General features: G+C 45.4%; 1 protein-coding gene across 1 annotated transcript; it reads right to left on the bottom strand.

Moving 5' to 3' along the window:
* Positions 1-1,404: 1,404 nt before the first annotated feature.
* CD248 (CD248 molecule) lies at positions 1,405-4,795 on the bottom strand. Its single transcript, XM_068261484.1, has one exon. The coding sequence runs from the start codon at positions 4,315-4,317 to the stop codon at positions 2,185-2,187; it is 2,133 nt and encodes a 710-aa protein (XP_068117585.1). The 5' UTR covers positions 4,318-4,795; the 3' UTR covers positions 1,405-2,184.
* Between the last annotated feature and the right edge of the window lie 17,536 nt (positions 4,796-22,331).

Raw genomic sequence — 22,331 nt, 5'->3', positions numbered from 1 at the left:
TTTTCCCCCGACCCTCCTACAGTATCCCTTTAAAGATGTAGCTGTCTAGGCTGTCTAGCTGACCGCATCTATAAGTAATACATTTTGTGTGTGTGTTTGGGGGGGCGGTAAAAGTCTCAGGGGGCCGCATTCAGCCCGCGGGCCTTAGTTTGAGGACCACTGGTATTAATGATCACTGATTGTGGGGGGAGGGGACGAAGTCTCAGGCTTAAGGTGGCCACACAACATACAATCTTTAGAAAAATTGAAGAAAAATTTCCAGCATTCCGGATCAATAAAAATCGAAAAAAATGGGAAATGCGATCAGATTTTTCAGTCGAATGAAAAAAAAAATGCTTTCAATTTTTTGGGGAGATCCGATCATCTTTATCAAATTGCTGTAAAATCGGATCATTTTATTGTATGGTGTGTCGCCACCTTGGCCACACATGATACAATAAAATGAACTGATTTTACAACAATTAAAACTAACATCCCCCAATTCTCCATCATTGAAGGACAACTGTAACGAGAGGGATACGGAGGCTGCAATATTTATTTATTTATGTTTAAGCAATACCAGTTGCCTGGTTATCCTGCTGATCCTCTGCCTCTAATACGTTTAGCCATAGACCCTGAACAAGCATGCAGCAGATCAGGTGTTTCTGACATTATTGTCAGATCTGACAAGATTAACTGCATGCTTGTTTCTGGTGTGATTCAGCCACTACTGCAGCCAAATAGATCAGCAGGGCTGCCAGGCAACTGGAATTGTTTAAAAGCAAATACATATGGCAGCCTCTATATCCCTGTTGTTACAGTTGTCCTTTAAGGCTGGTTTCACAGTGGGACGTTACAGGCGCACGTTAGAGCAGCCTGTAACGCAGCCCACCGCACAGTAATGAAAAATCAATGGGGCTGTTCACAGTGCGGACGTTGCGTTACATTGTAACGCTGCGTCACAAGACAACGTACTGCATGCAGTACTTTGGACGCGGCTGAGCCGCGTTAGACTGCTTGCACATGCTCAGTAATGTTGGGGAGGAGCGGAGAGCGGCCAGGCACATGGCTAATTAATATGCACTGCACGTTATGACGTGCAGTGTTTACTTCCTGGAGCAGCCGCTCTGTGCGGCGATTGGCCGGCGGGACCACGTGATGCTGCATGCGCACAAGAGTGCGCATCACGGCATCACTGACGCCAGAGTGAGCTGCACAACGCGGCTCACTCTGACGTCCAGATCCAGCACCACCAGGCGTTGAGTTAGGGGGACGTTATGCGACCTTAACGCCCCCTCTAACGCAACGTCCTGGTGTGAAATTAGCCTAAGACTCTGTCATTTTTACCCGAGGTACTCTTTAAATGGCTTACTCACTACGGTAAAGAGAAAGAGCAGCAGCCCATACCAACCAATCAGAATTCAGGAATCAGTTGTTGCATTTCTTTGTGGTGTCTGTGGGTCACTATTAACCATTCAGTTTTGCTCAGTGCACAGCCTCACAGAATGGGCCTCCCCAGGCAGACAGAAGGAAAAAAGCACACAGGGTAACAGGAAGCTCATGAAGGGTAGACACTGGGCAGTGCACTTTGTGCATATTCTCTGAAGTGTATCTCATAATGCACAGGTTTATTATTTATACAGTACGATCATAATTAACAAAATTGCACATTTCAGTAAAGCGCACAGCGCGCCCAATATTATACCTACTTAAAGGGCAACAGAAGTGAGAGCGATATGGAGGCTGACATATTTATTTCCTTTTAAGCAATACCAGTTGCCTGGCTAGCATGCTGATCCTCTGCCTCTGATACTTTTAGTCATAGACCCTGAACAAGCATATGCAGATCATGTGTTTCTGACATTATTGTCAGATCTGACAAGATTAGCTGCATGCTTGTTTCTGATGTGATTCAGACACCACCGCAGCCAAATAGATTAGCAGGGCTGCCAAGGAACTGATATTGCTTTAAAGGAAATAAGTATAGCAGCCTCCATATTCTTCTCACTTCAGTTGTCCAATAAGCTTCACAAATGTGTGGGTACAGCCCTAGACAAGAGAGAAAATCGTGTAATTATTCAAAAAGTATAATACACACAAAGGTGATAATCATGACAGCACTGAACCCAGACATAACAAACTCATCATAGTCCCACATTTAGAGCTAATTTACCTAATTTCAAGTTCTATGACCCCAAAAGTCCTTCAAACAGCCCCCCGACTGTTAGATTTCTCTACCCCTGGGGGAGGAAGGCCTTTTTCAGGTGCGCTTCCTGTTACCCAGTGATAGCAGTCAGTGACACTTCGCGGTTTTGCTTCCCCTCCACAGCGGGTACAGTAGACTATGCCAAGTGCCAACATAACAACGAGAAAGACACAAAGCGGTACAAGTAAGGCCACCACCAACCATCGATTGTCCCGCTTTCCCTTTGTTTCTTGGGATATGCTAGGAGGAGGGTCAGGCAAATCAGGAGAAATAGTATCGGCACTGTTATTAGAGCGGGGTCGATCCTTTAAAGGTATTGTATTCACATCCATATGTGCTCCAGTTGCAGACACCCCCGTTGTAGAAGGGTTATCATCATTAACAAGGGATCTGCTAGACTTTGTTGTTGGCCTAGCCTCTGCCAACACACCTATAATGGTTCCAGGTTGTACTGTTGTAAGGAGCTCAGATGTAGGCTTAACCCTCAGCCATAGATTGACCTCTGAATTGTCTTTAGGTATTTTAGCTGATATGTGTATTGCAGAAACCGTTGACGGGATAGAAGGAATACTGGAGAGTGTTGATTGCAAAATGGTTCTCCTGAATTTATCCATCTTGGCTAACAGTGATGTGGTCCTAGCTGGGGTAACAGTGTGTGAAGTGGTTGTTTCCTCGTCTTCCTCCCACTCCAGTGGGGTAGTCGTAGTTTCTGCGATTTCTTTAATAAGTGGTTCAAAAGTTGTTGTCTCTTCTTCAAAAGATATTTTTGGTTCATCAGTATTGGTCCAGGATACAGATTCATCCAGCTCTGGCCAATGTCGGCCCTCAGTTGTTGTGTAAGATGTCTCCAGTTCTGGCTCATATATTCTGATCACAGGTGGGTTTGGCTCATATTTCGGCTCCTTATATAGCTCCATTGGTTTGCAGTTCACACGATCTGGTTCTAATTCATAGCCATCATTACAATAACATTCGAACCCCCCAATATAGTTCACACACATTTGTTGGCACATGCGTGCTACATGACATTCATCAATATCCACACAACGCTCGGGGTCATCTTCTGCAACAGTGAAGCCTAAGTCACAAGCACAGGTATAAGATCCAAGAGTATTATGGCAAGAGTGTTCACATGTATCTTCATCTTCACATTCATCTATGTCTTCACAACTGTGTTCATCGGATGTCAGTTCATGGCCCTCTGGGCATGTGCACTGGTAACCCTTTCCATTTGGCCCAGCTACACACTGGTACTGACAAGGGCATCCTTGTGTTTCATAGTTAGGATCATCATCTGGCTCACAGGAGTACCCATCTGGCTGGAGTACATAACCTTCCTGGCAAGTGCAAGTGCCTCTTTCACACATCTGCTGACATCTTTGGCACAGTATGTTCTCAGGAGTTTGGCACACGGGTTCCTTGTTCCATCCAAATGTACCATCCTCCTTCAGCATGCAAAGGACAGACATACCCTGATTATGCCCTTCACAAGACACAACTGCCATAGTACCAAATGGAAGTGAGTCCAACCAGGTGCCCTCATAGCCAAAGGGCAGAGAATAACGAACGTTTTCCTCGCTCAGAACTGGACATAATCCTTGATAGCGAAACTTGCATACAAAACCATCAACAGGCAGCGTACAAGATCCATCCAGCCATTTGAAGTCATCTTCTGGCTTAGCAGAGCCCAATCCTATTGCCACACATCTTGGAGCTGAACAGGAACTTGGGGATCCTGCTGAAACTGGTTGGGTAACCCAGTTGGTGTAAGCTGTATCTTGGTCCCCAGTAGTCCAGGTGAAGCCACGCAAAGGCTTCTGAGTAGTGCATTGCCTGGGCTGACGTTGCAAGCCAATCCAAAGTCTTTGTTGCAGGTTTCCATAGCTACGGGAATTTGTAGAGGAGGTAAGAAGTTGCTCAACTAAAGCGGCCTCCTGAGCATTTTTGACAGTGGCAAGATTGCCACCTCTCTCTCGGCAAGCTCTCCACGACTCCAGAAATGTGCGTCGCTGGTAAAAGACCACATAGCAAGAGTCAATAGGCCCGCACAGAGCATCTTGCTCTCTAAGTTCATAAGAATAGGAAAATTGCAAAAAAATTATGAATTGTAGATTGAGGATGAATAGAAACATGGCGGGACCTTTGGATGTGGTCCTTGTTAGGTTTAAAGCTCAGTGTATTTCTTTCCGAAGAAACTTTGGGAAACTAAACTGTCCTTTTATGATAAAACTGATGGTATATAGCTGGTGGTCTCTTTATGCTGTAGCTGTTGGGAGGTTTTGGTAGAATATGAATCAAGAGGTCCACAAGAGTAGCTGCATCAGTTTTGTCCTCACAGCTTTAGCCTGAAATCCAACGTCCTTCAGATCTTGGTCTATCTGTATTCCTTTTTATGTGGGATTCCTTCAGCATCTCCTAATGGCCAGCTCTCTTAGATATATTTATGTTTGTCTTCCTTTGGTATAAATGTTCCTCTTCTTTCATTCTGTCCTTGGCAGCCGGCTCTCTCACATCTCGGTCTATTTAGGAAATGCTTATCATCTCTCTGTTCTTCATCCGTACTCTAGCTGTCTCCAGTCTGATGCTTTTAACAGACACAGTATGAAATAAAGTTCTACTTCTATCTTTTTTTTTGCCTGTGGATTTGGGAGGGAGGTCTTTCTCCCCTTTCGCTCTCCCACATCTACAGCTCTCCCTCCCCCCTCCATCCTTGTATGGACAAAGTTTGTTTCTATCTTTTTTTTTTTCGCCCCATTTTTTTTTCTTTCTCTCTCCCTTGTTTTACTCCTGTTTCAGATCCCCTGAGATTCAGCAAATATTTCTATCCTGGCATAGGAGAAGAAAGGAGGGCTGGGGCAGCCCGCTCAGAGCAGAGCAGCGAATGAATCATAGAAAAGGAGTGGGGAGGGGGGGGGGGGTATACGGGGTGTAAAGGGAATGAGGGACAGAGGAGGAAAGTATGGAAAAGGCACAGGAAACAAAGGAAGGAGAAGTGATAGATATATGAAAGGGAGGTGTGCTGTCATCATATCTGCTGCACTGCAAGAGACAATGCAGAGGAGGCCACAGCCAAGCTACAGGCTCCGCTCACAGAGAGTCACTAAAGCAGGGGGGTTGGTTATTTTAGTATTGTAGAATGGTTTTTACATCGCAAAACCTGGACGGGCTTCTGCTAAATGATTTTCCTTTTACAAACTCCTAAAGGAATACAGAGCTAAAAGAAGAGAAGTATTTACTGTATATATATATATATATATATATATATATATATATATATATATACCTACATCTTAGATATTTTATGCCTGCTCTGGACATATCTGGTCATGACATTTATCTGGCTGTAGGAACACAGTCACGTCTCACTATATGGGGCCATTCGCACCTATTAAGGCCCAAACCCACTTAGCGAATTTCACAAGTGATTTTGTGCGACTATTTTTTCACGATATCACGCAACATCATTGCACAAAAATGTGTTAAATGATGTTTGACGACGCACGCCACCCATGGCAATCGTTCATTTTTGAACAACCGACCAATTAAGTCGTTGAGGATTGGTCTGATCATTATTGACTTGCGGGGTTTTTGCCGCGATTGTGTAAACGATTCTTTGCACGATTGTTCATTTCCGACTCCACAAACGACTCTTTCAGATTTGGCCAGATGGATCAGGGAAACGATCGTTTATCGGTGGAGATCCCTGTTCCATCTGGCTGTGTCTGCTGGTGGGTGTTTAGCTTTAGAATCCTTGTGTGTCGTGCATAATTGCGATTTCGATTTGTCACGCATCTAATGCAGTACAATGACATTGCATTTGTCCTGAGGTTTTTCATGCATTTTGCAAATTTTCTGCATATTAAAAATCGCTTGGCAGTGATGGTTTCTGCCGTGTATGATTTGCATGTAATGGAGGTTAATGGACACATAGAAAAATCGCATATGCTCGGTCAAAACTCACTTTCTCGGACTCTCTAACTTACACCGTTCCCCATTCAATTCTGTATTATCTAGCAGCGTATATATTTTGTGTATACCATTGTCTGTATTATTATGTACCAACATTTTGTTTTTTACTCTGTACAGTGCCACATAATATGTTGGTGCTTTATAAATCAATAATAATAATAATGGAAACTGCATCCAATTTTGAGGTTAATCAGATACAGTCTCATGTAAATGAATTTCAATGGTATACGCGTGCGCGCACATGCACATGCGCGCGCACGCTCACACGCGCGCACGCTCACACACACGCACACACACACACGCACGCACACACACAAAAAATTGCATATAGTATCCACATAAGGGTGAATGCTGCCTTGAAGGGATTATCATCACCTAAATATTGTCGTCGTCCCACCCTCCCCCGCTCTACTTACCTGAGGCTTTCTCCAGCCCCTTGCAGCCATGTCCCTCGCAGCACCTCCACCTGCAGCCGCTGACCCGGGGTCCCCGCCGATGCAGAGGTCGACCTTGAGGTCATCCTCTATTGCGCCTGTGCCGTTGTCAATCAAGTCCACGTTGTCTGAAGTGTACTGCAAAGGTGCAAAACTACAGGCGCAGTAGAGAAGGTTGGCCTCTGCACATCCACATAGTCCACAATGTCCGCAGTGTACTGCGCAGGCGCAAAACTACTGCGCCTGCTCAGTACACAGCGGACAACATGGACTTGATTGACCGCGGTGCTCGTGCAGGCGCAGTAGAAGAAGCAGGGGACCCCGGGCTGGCGGAGATGCTGCTTGGGACATGTCGGCTGCAAGGGGCTGGAGGAATCCCCGGGTAAGTATAGTGATGGGGGGGGGGGTATGGGGGAGAGAGCAGTATTTGATTGATAACTCCCAGTACAGACACATTTTTGTATACATTTAACACAATTTCATTTACAATGACTTAGGCTTGAAATATTTTGTAAATAAAAAAAAGTTCTAGTTATTGTTAAATAAGCAAAGAAAGTACCTGCTGGTTCAATTCATAAATACTCCTCTCCTCATTGGTGACCTACAGCTGTCTGCACAAGGCAGGTCAGTCTGAACCACTCCCCATTTAACCTCAAGACTTGCAGGACGCAGGGGGAGAATAATTGCTTTGTTAGCAGAAGCAAGCCACGCCTCTCTCAATATGTAGTAGCAACTGTAGCGTGGCTGCAAACTGACTGGGAAGAGGAAAGTACTTCAGCAGTTTGAGGAGGTAGGTGAAGTTCTAATAATTGGTGCAGCAAGTATTTTACTTTTTTAATGTAGCCAAAACTGCAGACTTTTTTATGTAACCACTTTACCTCTAAGAGGTTGTCCCCCTTAAACACCAGAGCAATGTTCATGTTTCAGCACTGCGTTCATTCATCTGCCAATAACTTAATCAGTACTTATCGCACTGAAATGATCTATACATTGTTTGTTTCGCCACAAAGCAGTCTTTCTTTGGGTGGTACTTTTTGCTAAGAATTATTTTATTCTAACTGCATTTTAATGGGAATAATAAGAAAAAAAATTTAAAAAAAATATTATTTCATAATTTTCGGCCATTATAGTTTTACTATGCATAAAACCCACAAATTGTATTTGCCCATTTGTCTCGGTTATTGCAACATTTAAAATATTTCCCTGGTACAATGTATGATGCCAATATTTTATTTGGAAATAAAGGTGCATGTTTTCAGTTTTGCATCCATCACTAATTACAAGACCATAATTTAAAAAATAACAGAATATATCCTCTTGACATACATATTAAAAAAAAAGTTCAGTCCCTAAGGTAGCTATTTATGGGGTTTTTTTGTAATTTTTTATGCAAAAGTTTTATTTGGGTAACTATGGGAGAATGTGGGCGGTATGGGGTTAATTTTAAATGTATGTGAAGGACTTTTTATAAAAAAAAATGTATGTAGGTGTAATTTTACTATCTGGCCACAAGATGTCCTCGCGTATTATTTTCTTGCGGATACTATTAGTATAGAACTATTAGTGCGTGGATGTCTTACTTCGTTAACAGTAATATACCCTCTTGACATAAATTAAAAAAAAAAAAAGTTCAGTCCCTTAGGTAGCTATTTATGTTTTCTTTTGACAATTTTTTAATGCAAAAAATGTATTTGGGTAACTTTGGGAGAATGTGGGAGATATGGGGTTAATTTTAAATGTATGTGTTTAAAAAAAAAATAATGTATGTAGGTGTAATTTTACTGTCTAGCCACAGGGCATTATTTTCCTGCGCGTACTATTAGTATAGGACTATTAGTGCGTGGATGTGTTACTTCCTTAGTTTTAACGTCCTCAAGCATCTCATTGATGCTGGCGATCATTGACACAGGGACTTAGATTAAGTAAATGGGAACTGTGTTCCAATTCATTCATTTTCCCCCTAACGCTCAGCGTCGAGAACATGCACAGGAGCGAGCGTAAGAGCGAGTATCTACATCCCTGAAAGCTATAGTGGTGTTTTGCAGGGGCGTAGATACTCGTCCCGGGCAAGGCAAGTGTTTAAATAATGCTAAAAGCATAAATCTGCAATGAAAATAAATTGGTGCCGAAAAATCTTATTGTTGTAACTCATTGTTAATAAAAAATGATCTTTCCATTTCAATTTGCAGCCATTAATGAATTTCTGAAAATGGTATTAAAGTGGTAATAAAACTCTGACATTAGATTCAATAAAAATGTAATTATAATTACCCATACAGTTACCATATGTGCTTTCTGTACAAGCTCCCAAAGTACAGTTTATCTGCTCTGAAAACAGCCATTGCATTTTATTGCATAGCTACTGTATTTATATATTAAAATCTATCTAGTGATCACTTCCCAGCTCTTTCTGCTTCTAGTATGTGTGCAGCTCAGTTTCAGCACTGCTACTAAAGTTTGCTAACTGTTGCTGACAAAGGAATGTAAACAAAAGATAATGTTAAAGAGAATCTGTACTGTCCGATTTGTACAATAAAAAACATACCAATCGAGTCACTGTGATCTCCTGGATCCCTCTTTGCCGTTTCCGCCACTCCCCGCCACGATCCTGGCTTTTAATCGCCAGTTTTAGGCAGTGTTCACAAACAAAAAACATGGCTGCTAACTAGAAGTGATGTTTGTGTATGTATATATATATATATATATATATATATAGACATAATGTACATATATCATGTTACAGTATACTACAAGTTTTTATTACATAGTGAATTATCTGCACTCCAGTCTGGGACTCCCCCAGTTTCTCAGCATGTGACAGGCAGCTCCCTCCCCACTCAGCCTCACAAACTGAGAGCAGAGAGTGAGGAGTAAACAAAGCACACAGAGCCTGCAGGGGGCATGCATAACTTAGATACTAAGAAATAAGGCAGAACATTTTGTTACATAGTCTCTTTAACACCTCTTCAAATTCTGCAATAAGCTTTCCACTGAAGAAGAAAGTGCTGTATTTAACTGTTTGAATGCTGTTCTGTTACCATTTTTTTGTGGCAGTAGGTTTAAGGCTGTAATTAATATTTTAGAGCAAATAAGAAGTGCTGAGTTTTATAGCATTGTAAGCTCAAATAGAAATTATTGGCAACCATAGCAACATTGCTATTCCCCTCTATCTGTGTGAGTATATAGCTGCACAGAGCAGGAACTCTCTTTGCCCACCTGGCAGCAGGGTGTGACACATTTGTCTGGCAGTGTTGGACAGGAACCATTTGAATGGCTGTGTTTAAAACGGAATATAACCCTGCATTTCAACTTTGCTCTAAAACATTATTTACAGTATATTATATGCAACCAGCATTTTTTTTTTACTAGACCAGCATTGAAAGGGTTACACAGAGCTTTCAAGTTCCTGGACAGAACTGCAGAGGCATCGGAAGCTGCCATAGATACATTTTGTTTACATAAATGTATCTAAGTGTGGCATGTGACTCATCTCTCTGACAGAGAAGGAGCTGGAGGACAGCCAAAGAGTGTGTAACATTTATCACTTGTTACATTCTATTTAGTTAAATGTATCTAAATGAACTTCTGCATATCTCTCCACGGAACTTTAAACCTCTGTGTTTAACCCTTCCAATGCTGGTCTAGTAAAAAAAAAAACGCTGGTTGAATATAATATGCTGTAAATAATGTTTTAGAGCAAAGTTGAAATGCAGGGTTATATTCCGTTTTAATATGCACATGAAAAATAAAACACAAGCTAAAATAAATGGTGCACCAATCACTGCTCTGCAATCACTATTTAAAGCATATATAAAGCAAACCTGAAAAAACAAAGTTAGATACATATGGAGAAGGAAGGCTCTGAATCACATAAAGTCTTCCCAGTCCTCTCTCTGTGCTGTCAGTCCACTGCTGTCCCCCATTGAAAGTCCATGCCTTTGGGTATCCTTGAAAGGTTTTGAAGCACTTTCATCCCCGAGTGCTTCTGAAGACGAGCGTCTGTACTGCTCATGCGTAGGTGAGAACGCACTTGTGCATGTGCAGTATGGACACGCTTGTCTTCGGAAGTACTTCTCCATCTTAATATTACTGTTCTTTTTCCCTATTCCTTAAAGGATACATCCAGGGAAAAGAAAAAATTAAAAAACCACTTACCTGGGGCTTCCTCCAGCCGCTGGCAGCCGTCCTGTGCCCTCACTGCAGCTCCGGTGGCTCCAGTAGTTCTGCGCTTGCGCAATGTAGCACTGATGACGTCAGCGGTGTAGCGCAGAAAAAGCCTGATGAGGTCGACTTCTGTAGCGGTGAAGACTGTGAGCCACCGGAGCTGCGGCGAGGGCACAGGACGGCTGCCAGGGGCTGGAAGAAGCCCCAGGTAAGTGGATTTTTGGTTTTTATTTTCCCTGGACGTATGCTTTAACTCAATATTATTAGTCATATTATTATTTCCCTCTTGTTCTTCTATAAAGGTTTTTACTATTATTTTGTATTATTCTTTTTTATTTATATAGCACCAGCATCTTCCTCATCACTGTACATAGTACATCCTGTCCAGAATTCAATGGGACAAGCAAGAGTACATAGAATGACATCCTGGGAAACAAAGGCAGGACAATTTCTGACATAAGATAAACATGTAATGGTGGCACTAAACACCCCCCCCCCCCCCCCCCACCACCACCACCACCACCACCATCATCATTTTCCCCACATCACTGTATGGAGAGGTGATAGGCGACAAGAAATACATTACAGGATACACTGAAAAGCTGCAAAATATCCCAGGGGGGTACTGCAGTGCATTGCAGGCTGCCTGAAACACAGTTTAAAGTGGACCTGAAATCTTCTTGCACAGCACAGAGCAGGGGAGGACTGGGACATTTTGGCCTGGGGGGAAAACATAAACTAGAGGCCCGTTTCACGGCATCCCCAGCCCAAATTCATATCTTTCTTGCGTGCAAAACTATTAATGGTAGCACGAAGACAATACATCAAGCAGGTGTTAGCTAGCACTAGGCTAGCTAGTATAAGTGCCCTCATCTCACCGATTGCCTCCGATCCAGCCGCTTATACATTACGCAGCCTCTATCCAGCGATCGCCGCAGCCTTTCCACACAGCTCCGGTCTTCTTTATGGGGAGGACCGTCATGAAGTCACAGTCCTGTTCCTGCCCATAGAAAAGAACAGAACTGTGAGGAAGGCTGCGTGATCGCTGGAATCAGGCTGGGTAATTTATAAAGAGCTGGATCGGGGGGGTGTAAATCGGGGGTTTTGGACACTTATACCAGCTAGCCTAGAACTAGCTAACACCTTATGCAGCCATATAACCTAATAGTTTCATATGCGGGGGAGACGGACTCCTGAGGCCAGCAAAACCTCTTGAGCGGTATATATTATATAATAAATATAGATACACACACACACACGCACACACACACGCACACACACACTATATATCCATATATACACACTATATATATTAGACACATTGTCCCTGCATATCAAATGCAGCCATGATATGATACCTCCACAGATCAAATGCAGCTCTGACCCCCACATATCAATGCACCAATGACCCCCACATATAAATGCACCAATGACCCCCACATATAAATGCACCAATGACCCCCACAGATCAAATGCAGCCAGGATACCCACATATCAATGCACCAATGACCCCCACAGATCGAATGCAGCCATGATACCCACATATCAATGCACCAATGACCCCCACATATCAATGCACCAATGACCCCCACATATCAATGCACTAATGACCCCCACATATCAATGCACCAATGACCCCCACATATCAATGCACCAATGACCCCCACATATCAATGCACCAATGACCCCCACATATCAATGCACCAATGACCCCCACATATCAATGCACCAATGATCCCCACAGATCAAATGCAGCCATGATACCCACATATCAATGCACCAATGACCCCCACATATCAATGCACCAATGACCCCCACATATCAATGCACCAATGACCCCCACATATCAATGCACCAATGACCCCCACAGATCAAATGCAGCCATGATACCCACATATCAATGCACCAATGACCCCCACAAATCAAATGCAGCCATGATACCCACATATCATTGCACCAATGACCCCCACAAATCAAATGCAGCCATGATACCCACATATCAATGACCCTCCACAGATCACATACTCACCCACTTGATTTGTATCTGTCTTCTCTTGTGTCTCATCAGCTTCTTCTCTCCTTCTCCTGGGGCTCCATGCTCTCTTGTTGTCTTCTCTCTCGCTGTGTCACTTGCTCGCTTGTACTCTTCACTCACACATAGTTGAGGCTAAGATCAGTCCGCCAGCTGCAGATAAGATGAATCCGCCGGCTGTGGATAAGATCAATCCGCCAGCTGCATCAGCACAGTGGAGTGGGACTACTTTTTCCCACGAAAATGGGGAAGCCAGACAGAGGCGTAGCTAGGGCTTTCAGCGCCCGGGGACAAAGACTATTAATGCGCCCTGTAAGGAGGGACCCGCCAAAAAAGGGGCATGGCCATGCAACAGAATGTGTGCGTGGTAATTGGTGGGGCCAAATATACATGACCTTAGCAGTGGTGTAAAAGGTCACGCAGAGAAGACAGATCTGTGCTCCGCTGATCTGGTCTAGACTGGACCAGATTAGCGGAGCACAGATCTGTCTACTCCGCGCGAATGGAGTAAGTGTTCTGCTGCCCATATCTGCAGGGGGAGCGAGAGAGAGGGTGAGCCCTAAGGTGAGGAAAGTGGGGGTGGAGACTTCCCCCCTTCCCCACCGCTGTGTCCACAGCTCTCCTTCTTCTCTGCGCTCCCGCTGGGGAAAAAAAAAACCACAGGTCACGGCTGGGCGCCCCTAGGGACCCAGTGCCCGGGGACACGTGTCCTACCCCGCCCACCCCAAGCTACGCCCCTGAAGCCAGACTATCTTGGCCCGCAGATGTAGCAAAATGCTGCAGAACCCCTGAATATTTCCCATGGAACCCTAGGGTTCCACGGAACCTCAGTTGAGAATGGCTGGCTTAGGAGGTTAAAGAGAAACTCCGACCAAGAATTGAACTTTATCCCAATCAGTAGCTGATATCCCCTTTTACATGAGAAATCTATTGCTTTTCACAAACGGATCATCAGGGGGCGCTGTATGACTGATATTGTGGTGAAACCCCTCCCACAAAGAAATTCTGATTACGTACTCTTGGCAGTTTCCTGTCTGTGAACCTTGCTGAATTGTGGGAAATAGCTGTTTACAGCTCTTTCCAACTGTCAAAAGAGCAAGCAGCAGCTACATCACCTTCCAGCAGTAAAAATGTCACCATGTAACAACTGTCAGAATGTAAATCAGGGAGAGGAAAGATTTTACAATGGGCAAACACTGACTAAATCATTTATACATAATTATCGTAAAAATGAAGCAATTTTTTTATTACATTATTTTCACTGGAGTAGTTCCTCTTTAAATACCATTATCTTACTATGGCTAAGCCTACTCTCACACAGAACCCTCTCCCTGACTTCTAATGCCAACCCCCCCCCCCCCCCCCCCAAACTACCTACCTGATGCCTAACCCTAAGACAAAATTCCTAACTAATGCCTAACCACCCCCCCCCCTCCCGTGCACCCCCGCAAACTACCTGCCTGAGGTCTAACCACATCCTCATCCTCCCCCCCAACACACAGGCTACCTGCTAGGCCTGAACGATTTTAGGAAAAGATTGAATCGCACGATTTATGTCAGAAATTGCGATTTCGATTCGATTCACAATTTTCTTTAAATCAAGATTGAGCGCTAAATTCACAATGTACGGTAACATTTACAAACATGCATCAACAGAAAATGACATACTATCACATAGCTAGTATGAGGTCATTTTCTGTCATGTTTGTAAATGTGACTGCAGTGCATTGTGAATTTATCAAAACACTTTTCTTGCCACATCAGTGCTATGCAGATAATTCCTGCAAATTACAACGATGTCCATGGAGGAGGGGGGTGTCAGTGTATTGGCATTGCATGGACAGAAGCAGCCTGTAGGGTGTTTAGTGAAACACACGTCATAGCCAGCCCCCTGCACTCTCACGATTTCACAGGGCCCCGGCTGACTCACCTAGTCTGACAATGCAGTCACGGCGGGTGGCCTCTGCTGGAGACGCACTGGCCTCCCGTTCTGGAAGTGGCTCTCCCTCTGCTCTGTCACCGTGAGGCCTTCCACGGACCGCGCCAGGCTCTCGCGGCCCTGCCGGCGCCACCGCAACACCCTGAGAGCAGACATGCTCTGCCTGAACCGTTGCGGAACACGTCACTGACGTGAGCCGCGCGACGCAGGAGACAGACGAGAGCTTCCACTCGCTACTTTGCACGGAGCGGTGAGCTGTGCACAGCAGAAGGAGGACTGCGCTGCCCAGGGGAATATCTTAAAAAAATCGCCGCCTTGACGGTCTCAAGATCGTCATTTCCAATATCGCGATTTCGATCGCAAAACGATAAATCGTTCAGGCCTACTACCTGCCGCCTAAACACCTCCACACTAACTTCCTTCCTGATGCTTAAAGTGAACCTTAAGCCAGAAAAAAAAATTCTGTTTTACTCCCCTGGGGCTTCTACCAGCCCCCTGCAGCAGTCCTGTGCCCTCGCAGCCACTCACTAATCCTCTGGTCCCCCGCTGCCAGCTAGTTTCATTTTTGCCGACAGGCCCGTCAGGACTGGCCACGCGTAGCTTTTTCCACATTCCCGACTGCAATTAGCGCCATTGCGGGCCGCAACACGTACAAAAATACACGTTGCCGCATATCTATGCGTTCGTAATGCGGCAACACGTATTTTTGTACACGTTGCGGCCCGCAATAGCGCTAATTACAGTCGGCAATGCGGAAAAAGCTACGCGTGGCCAGTCCTGACGGGCCTGTCGGCAAAAAGGAAACTAGCTGGCAGCGGGGGACCAGAGGATTAGTGAGTGACTACGAGGGCACAGGGGGCTGGTAGAAGCCCCAGGTGAGTAAAACAGAATTTTTTTTCTGGCTTAAGTGTCCTTTTAACAGCCAGCCCCCCCCCCCTCCCCGCAAAACACAAACTACTTACCCAATGCCTAACCCCCTTTCCCCACACAAACTACCAGTCTGACGCCTGCCTCCCCCTCCCCTGCCTGCCGCCGCCAACCGCAAGAAAAAAAAAGTAAGTTCTCAGGCTCCGCTATAGCCGCCTATAGAAATATCAGCATTGAGCCGTAATTTGGGTAGTGGGGGCTGCGCTCAAATTACGGCTCAATGCTGATATTGCTATAGCGGCTATGGCGGCACTCAAGCATGAAGCATCAGGCACTAGCAGGCGCCCAAATCGCCTGATTTGTTACCTCAGGCCAGAGTCGGAACTTGTCATTGACATAAATAAACTGATCAGATCATCAGAGCCAGGGCAGACAATTGAAATCAAAATGCCAAAAAAACACCAAAATCTTTAAAAACCTCCTCTGGCAACTTCAGACCTCCACAGGCACAGGCAACTTACTTGGTGACGTCTCAATCCGACAGGCCTATACCACAGGTGTCACAGGTCGGTGACAGGCAGCAGGTCGCCAATGGCAATGCCTCAGGCAGGCTCAGCAGCAGCAGTTGCTCCAGGTCCATGTGGGGGGCGGAGTCACGTCCTCCTGAGTGACAGCACTGAGCAGCAATGAATGGCTCCAGGTCAGGACTCCAGGCGGGGGGCGGAGTCACGTCCAGAGCATCAGCGTGAACCATACACGCTGCGGCTGCAGGCACCAGGGCTCCCATTGGCCAATGGCCACCCACGTGACGTCACACGCACACCACGTGATTTAGAAGAGGTAGCCAGTCGGGCCGGCCCGGCGCAGCCTGCGCACGTGCGTCATCATTCATTTTCAGCCTCTGAGCCGCCGGGCCGACCCGAACACCCAGTAACTTGTGTGTCTGTGTGTCACTGTGACAGGGGGCGGGCAGGCGGGGCCGGCATGGAAGCGAGCGGCCGCGGCCGTCGAATACACAATTTTAAAGGCTGCGCAGTGTGCACACAATTCTGGGTCTCGGCTGCGGACGGTGCAGTTACCTGACCGGCCCTAATCAATTAGGATGAGGCGGCCTGGGGGGAAAAAATCCCCCGTCCCCCCGGGCCAGTCCGCCGCTGGCACAGAGGGAAAACATAGAGAAATGCACCCTGTATGTATTTATACAATTTAGCCTGTCTAATATCTGTGACTAATCACAAGTTGCAATTTGATCCCTGATCTGTGTCAGCTGACTGCCACGGCAGAGACCTAATTTGTAAACACAGGATTTTAACAATATGTCTGCTTCCATGAACGCAGAAAGTAGACACACTGCAGATTTATTGCAGCATTTGTATCAGCTGTAACAAAGAAATGTTTTTGTCTTTAAATTTTATTTTGCTGTTGCTTATCTTTTAGAGCAGAGAGGAAATTCTGAGTTCAGGTCCGCCTTCATTGATAAGGAGGGTGCAGTACTATACCCTGTATACTAGAGGACACCCCAAGTCTTTACCTGATCAGCCTGTCCCCAGAAACGGCCCTGTACAAAAAAAAAAAAAAGATAGTATCATGAAACCATCCTAAGGCCACATACAGACATCAGACCATAGTCTTTGGAAAATGAAAGATCACAGACCAATCTTACCACCCTTCCTGTAGTATAAGAGCCATACTCTACACAGTCTTTTCTATGGAGCTGAACTCCACATCAGAAAAAAATCTTGGCAAGATGCTGCACACACAGATGCTGTACAGACACAAAAGATCAGTATCTGCAAAAGATCTGTTCCTGCCAAAAATCCATTCCTGCAAATTGCAATGATAGTCTATGAGATCTGCAGATCATCATACACACATGATTTAACTGACATTCATCTGCAGATCAGATCCACCAGGATGGATTTTCAGATCTGCAGATCTGCAGATGAATGTCAGTTAAATCATGTGTGTATGATGATCTGCAGATCTCATAGACTATCATTGCTATTTGCAGGAATGGATTTTTGGCAGTAACAGATCTTTTGCAGATACTGATCTTTTGTGTCTGTACAGCATCTGTGTGTGCAGCATCTTGCAAAGATTTTTTTCTGATGTGGAGTTCAGCTCCATAGAAAAGACTGTGTAGAGTATGGCTCTCATACTACATGAAGGGTGGTAAGATTGGTCTGTGATCTTTCATTTTCCAAAGACTATGGTCTGATGTCTGTATGTGGCCTTAGGCTGTCTCTCCTCAGTGATATATTCCCCAAGATCTCCCAGCAACCTCTTTGAGCACATTGAGGTAATATTCCTTAATGGCCACCCCCATATTGCCATTCTTAGGACAGATGAAAAGAAAAAATGACACATGGCGAATATTATTATCTAATGGATTTTGTACAACATCTTTAGGTCATTTGACTGGACCGTTTGTCTGGTTGGGCAGACATAGAAATAAAACCTTTCAACACATTGTACAATAAATCCTAATGTGTGTAACAGCAATACAAAAAAAAACGTAAGTCCAGTTTATAGAACGATAAGACTGTGGAATTTGCGCCCAGAGGAAAGCAAGGGGTTAAGTATGATCCTACACAAATCTCTTTTTTTCTATCCTACACATTTTTCGGGATCCTGAAATAATTCATTCTTTGTTGTTTTTTCCTTCTCCAGGTTCCCTCCAGGGAAGCGCACATAGCATTGCCGGTAATTGCTTGCAGACGCGGGGGGCCATGATGGCTGCTGCACAGGTCTTAGCGACAAGGCCCATAAGAAGTAACTGAGTCTGAGGCTGACCTCATGACAGACACACATGCAGGCCGTTTATGGTCATTCTCAGGGACTTATAAAAGAGACAAGTATAATCAGCAGAGGCCTCTAAGGAATCCCCTGATTGCTTTGTAATTGCTTAACTGAAAAATTCCCATTAACACGTTGTTATGATGATTTAACGCTGAGTGAAAAACGGAATATTCCCTTAACAGGCAACTTGTTTGTGTGCAGCAAAAGCATTCTTCCTGCTGTGAATTGTAAAATGGCAACTAAGGTTTTGTTTAAAGGGTACCTGTAAGGAAATAAGTGCCCCTAAGAGGTACGCACCTCGATAGGGAGATCCTCCAGAGGCTTTCCCCGTCCTCCACCAGCCTGTTCCAGTGCCGGGACCCCACCAAAAAAAGCTTGTCGATTGGTTGCGCATGCACACTAGCACGGGCTCGGGCTAAAGCAGAGAAAGCCGCGCCTGATCATGTTTGTGCTATTGCACATGAGTGAGCTGTCTGCGCCTGCACAGTAGCATGGACTCAATCAGGCTCAGCTTTTCCCGCCAAAGCCCGAGCAGGACTGTATTACTGCCACAGCGCAGGTACAGTGCGGATGCGTTTCGAGGGTCTCAGTGCTGGCAAGGTAGCAGATTTAGGACCCCTTGTGATCCTTTTGGTAAGCTAAAGTGGAGAGAGGCCAAAGCAGTTGGCAGTAGGCCTCTTGACACCCACTAGGCCCCAAGCACCTGCCTAGGTTGACTGATAGATGATCCTGCTCTGATCGGGACGATGGAGGAGGTTAGTAAGTAATCGTTTTTTTGTTTCCCGAAATCACAGGTTTACTTTAACGCTGGTTCACACTATATAACACATGCAGGAACACAATTTCATACACGCTTTCCCACAGCACAGCGGGTAGCCTTATAACATGGACATCAACAACTGAAGTACAAAACACCTGATGGGAAATCATGTATGTTCTCCAATACAGTGTTACCGGATGCGTTTACACCCCAACGCATTGGGAGCGCTCTCCTCTACTGGGAGCAGTAACATAAAAGTCAATGAACTTTCATTTTACCATGCAGATTGCACAGGTTGGTGCCAGGGGTTTAATAATAGACCCTGCAAGGGATGCAGCTGCAGGAGGGCCCAAAAGCTGAAGGGAGCCCCGTATGGAGAGAAGTTTATTTTCCCTGTCCTGAGAGACTGACAACTAAGGGCACGGAGAGAAAAAACTTTCTGCTCTCTGCACAATTGTTCTAATGACTGCCTCTGCTTAGCCACTGATAAGGAATAATACAAAGTTTCATAGACAAAGATTTGTAAACAGTCCCTATTCAGTGTCCAGCAGTGTCTTGTGTACAGAGCTGCTCTACCCCCAGCCTTTCTAACCCTCCCAAAGTGCTGTGTACTGTAGTGATGCTTGAGGAGTCTGGGCACGGAGAGAAAAAGATTTCTGCTCTCTGCAGAATTGCTGCAGAGCCAGCTCTGCTGCATCAGAGATGGACAGAGTAAGTGTAAAAAGCTGAACCTGGGAGAACACTTGTCTGTCAGTTTTCCGTATGCTTTTTCTGTACACCATGTGTGTCTGTATGTGTGAAAACATGCACATTTTATCACAGAAGCTAATGTAATTGATAGAGAAAATGCCTGCAGTGCTTCACTGCTGTCTGTTTCTATCTGCATGGGGAAAACACATTGAAGTGTGCACTCGCCAATAGAGTTGGGCCGAACGGTTCGCCTGCGAACGGTTCCATGCGAACTTCCGTGGTTCGCGTTCGCGTCCCGCAGGCGAACTTTTGCGGAAGTTCGGTTCGCCCCATAATGCACCATGAGGGTCAACTTTGACCCTCTACATCACAGTCAGCAGGCCCAGTGTAGCCAATTAGGCTACACTAGCCCCTGGAGCCACTCCCCCCCCTACTAAAAGGCAGGCAGTGGCGACCATTACGGTCACTCGTGTGCCTGCATTAGTGAGAGTAGGGCGAGCTGCTGCACACTATCTCATAGGGAAAGATTAGTTAGGCTTAGCTTGTCCCTGGCTGCATACCTGTTCTGTGAACCCACCACTGCATACCTGTACTGTGAACCCACCACTGCATACCTGTTCAGTGAACCCACCACTGCATACCTGTTCTGTGAACCCACCACTGCATACCTGTTCTGTGAACCCACCACTGCATACCTGTACTGTGAACCCACCACTGCATACCTGTTCAGTGAACCCACCAATGCATACCTGTTCAGTGAACACACCACTGCATACCTGTTCTGTGAACCCACCACTGCATACCTGTTCAGTGAACCCACCACTGCATACCTGTTCTGTGAACCCACCACTGCATACCTGTTCAGTGAACCCACCACTGCATACCTGTTCTGTGAACCCACCACTGCATACCTGTTCTGTGAACCCACCACTGCATACCTGTTCAGTAAACCCGCCACTGCATACCTGTTCTGTTCAGTGAACCCGCCACTGCATACCTGTTCTGTTCAGTGAACCCGCCACTGCATATCTGTTCTGTTCAGTGAACAGTTTGGTGTGTCAGTGTGAAGCAGTACCTTAATTACACTACCTGATTGATGTATACACATGCAAGATGTTTTAAAGCATTTTAGGCCTGTCATTTAGCATTCAATGTGATTTCTGCCCTTAAAACGCTGCTTTGCGTCAAATCCAGATTTTTCCCGGGGACTTTTGGCGTGTATCCCACTCCGCCATGCCCCCCTCCAGGTGTTAGACCCCTTGAAACATCGTTTCCATCACTTTTGTGGCCAGCATAAATTTTTTTTTTTCAAAGTTCGCATCCCCATTGAAGTCTATTGCGGTTCGCGAACTTTAACGCGAACCGAACCTTCCGCGGAAGTTCGTGAACCTAAAATCGGAGGTTCGGCCCAACTCTTTTCGCCAACTGAATAACATTGGTTTTCAGTTTTCCTGTGTAGAAAGCAGGGGGGGCATCCAAAGTTTCGCAGGGGGGCCTAGTTATTTCTAGTTACTCCCCTGGTTGGTGCATTACAACTGACAGGACCACACTTAGGGATAGATTCACTACATTAGGGTAAGCAAAATAATGTGCGTAAGACATGAGTAGAATGTAATGCATTGCACATCAGTATAAGAAAAAATGAGATACTTACCTAAGTAAGAAGCCTCCACCGTTGCCGTGCAGGGACCCCCCGAAAAAAGAGCTTGTCGGATATTTTATGCAGCTGCGCTCCTCCACGAGCGCGTCTGTACTAGGGATGATCAATGATATGCAAATGTTTCAGAGTTGATGCAAATTTAGGGCAAATTTTTATGAAACCTGGGTTTTAATTGATTGGTCTGGTTTCCTATATTTGCATAAACATTTGAATAAACTCAAAAACATTTGCGAATCATTGCTCATCCCTAGTCTGCACATGCCTGTACTAGTACAACTGAACCTGTGCACAGGGCTGGATTTACCATAAGGCACTGTAGGCACGTGCCTACAGGCTCCTGATGATGGAAAGGCGGCTCACTCCCCTCCCAGAGTGCCTCCTTCCCTATGCAGAGTCCTGATAAGAGTGTAAAGGCGAGGTTACTCACCCTGCTCTCTGCATTCCACTGACGAGATGTCTTCAGTCAGGGGCACCTCTAGCTACTTACTACTGAGGTTCCTCTAACTACTTAATACTTGGGGGCACCTCTGGTGGGTTCTGGTGCGCGCGACCTAGTGGACAGTGTCATGCGCAGCCAGTGGCGTAGCTAAGGAGCTGTGGGCCCCGGTGCAAGTTTTTCAATGGGCCCCCCCAAGCACTCTATACATAGCAATTGATACGGTGCACCAAAACCTGCCAATGGCAACTACAGTGTCAGAGGTGCAAGAAGGGGATGGGGAGCAGTTTGTTAATGATTATCACTATTCAAAGTATCTATAGAAGTGATTATTATGAGCACAGGAGCAATAGAGAGCTAATACTGTAGTTGAAGGAGGGCCCCACGGGGCCCCTC

Source organism: Hyperolius riggenbachi, chromosome 11 (genome assembly GCF_040937935.1).
Source record: "Hyperolius riggenbachi isolate aHypRig1 chromosome 11, aHypRig1.pri, whole genome shotgun sequence".
Classification (NCBI taxonomy): Eukaryota; Metazoa; Chordata; class Amphibia; order Anura; family Hyperoliidae; genus Hyperolius; species Hyperolius riggenbachi.
This window is presented reverse-complemented; position numbering and strand designations above follow the sequence as displayed.

Excerpts from the sequence above, each read along its gene's own strand:
- CD248 (XM_068261484.1), bottom strand. The coding sequence starts at position 4,317 with ATGTTTCTATTCATCCTCAATCTACAATTCATAATTTTTTTGCAATTT.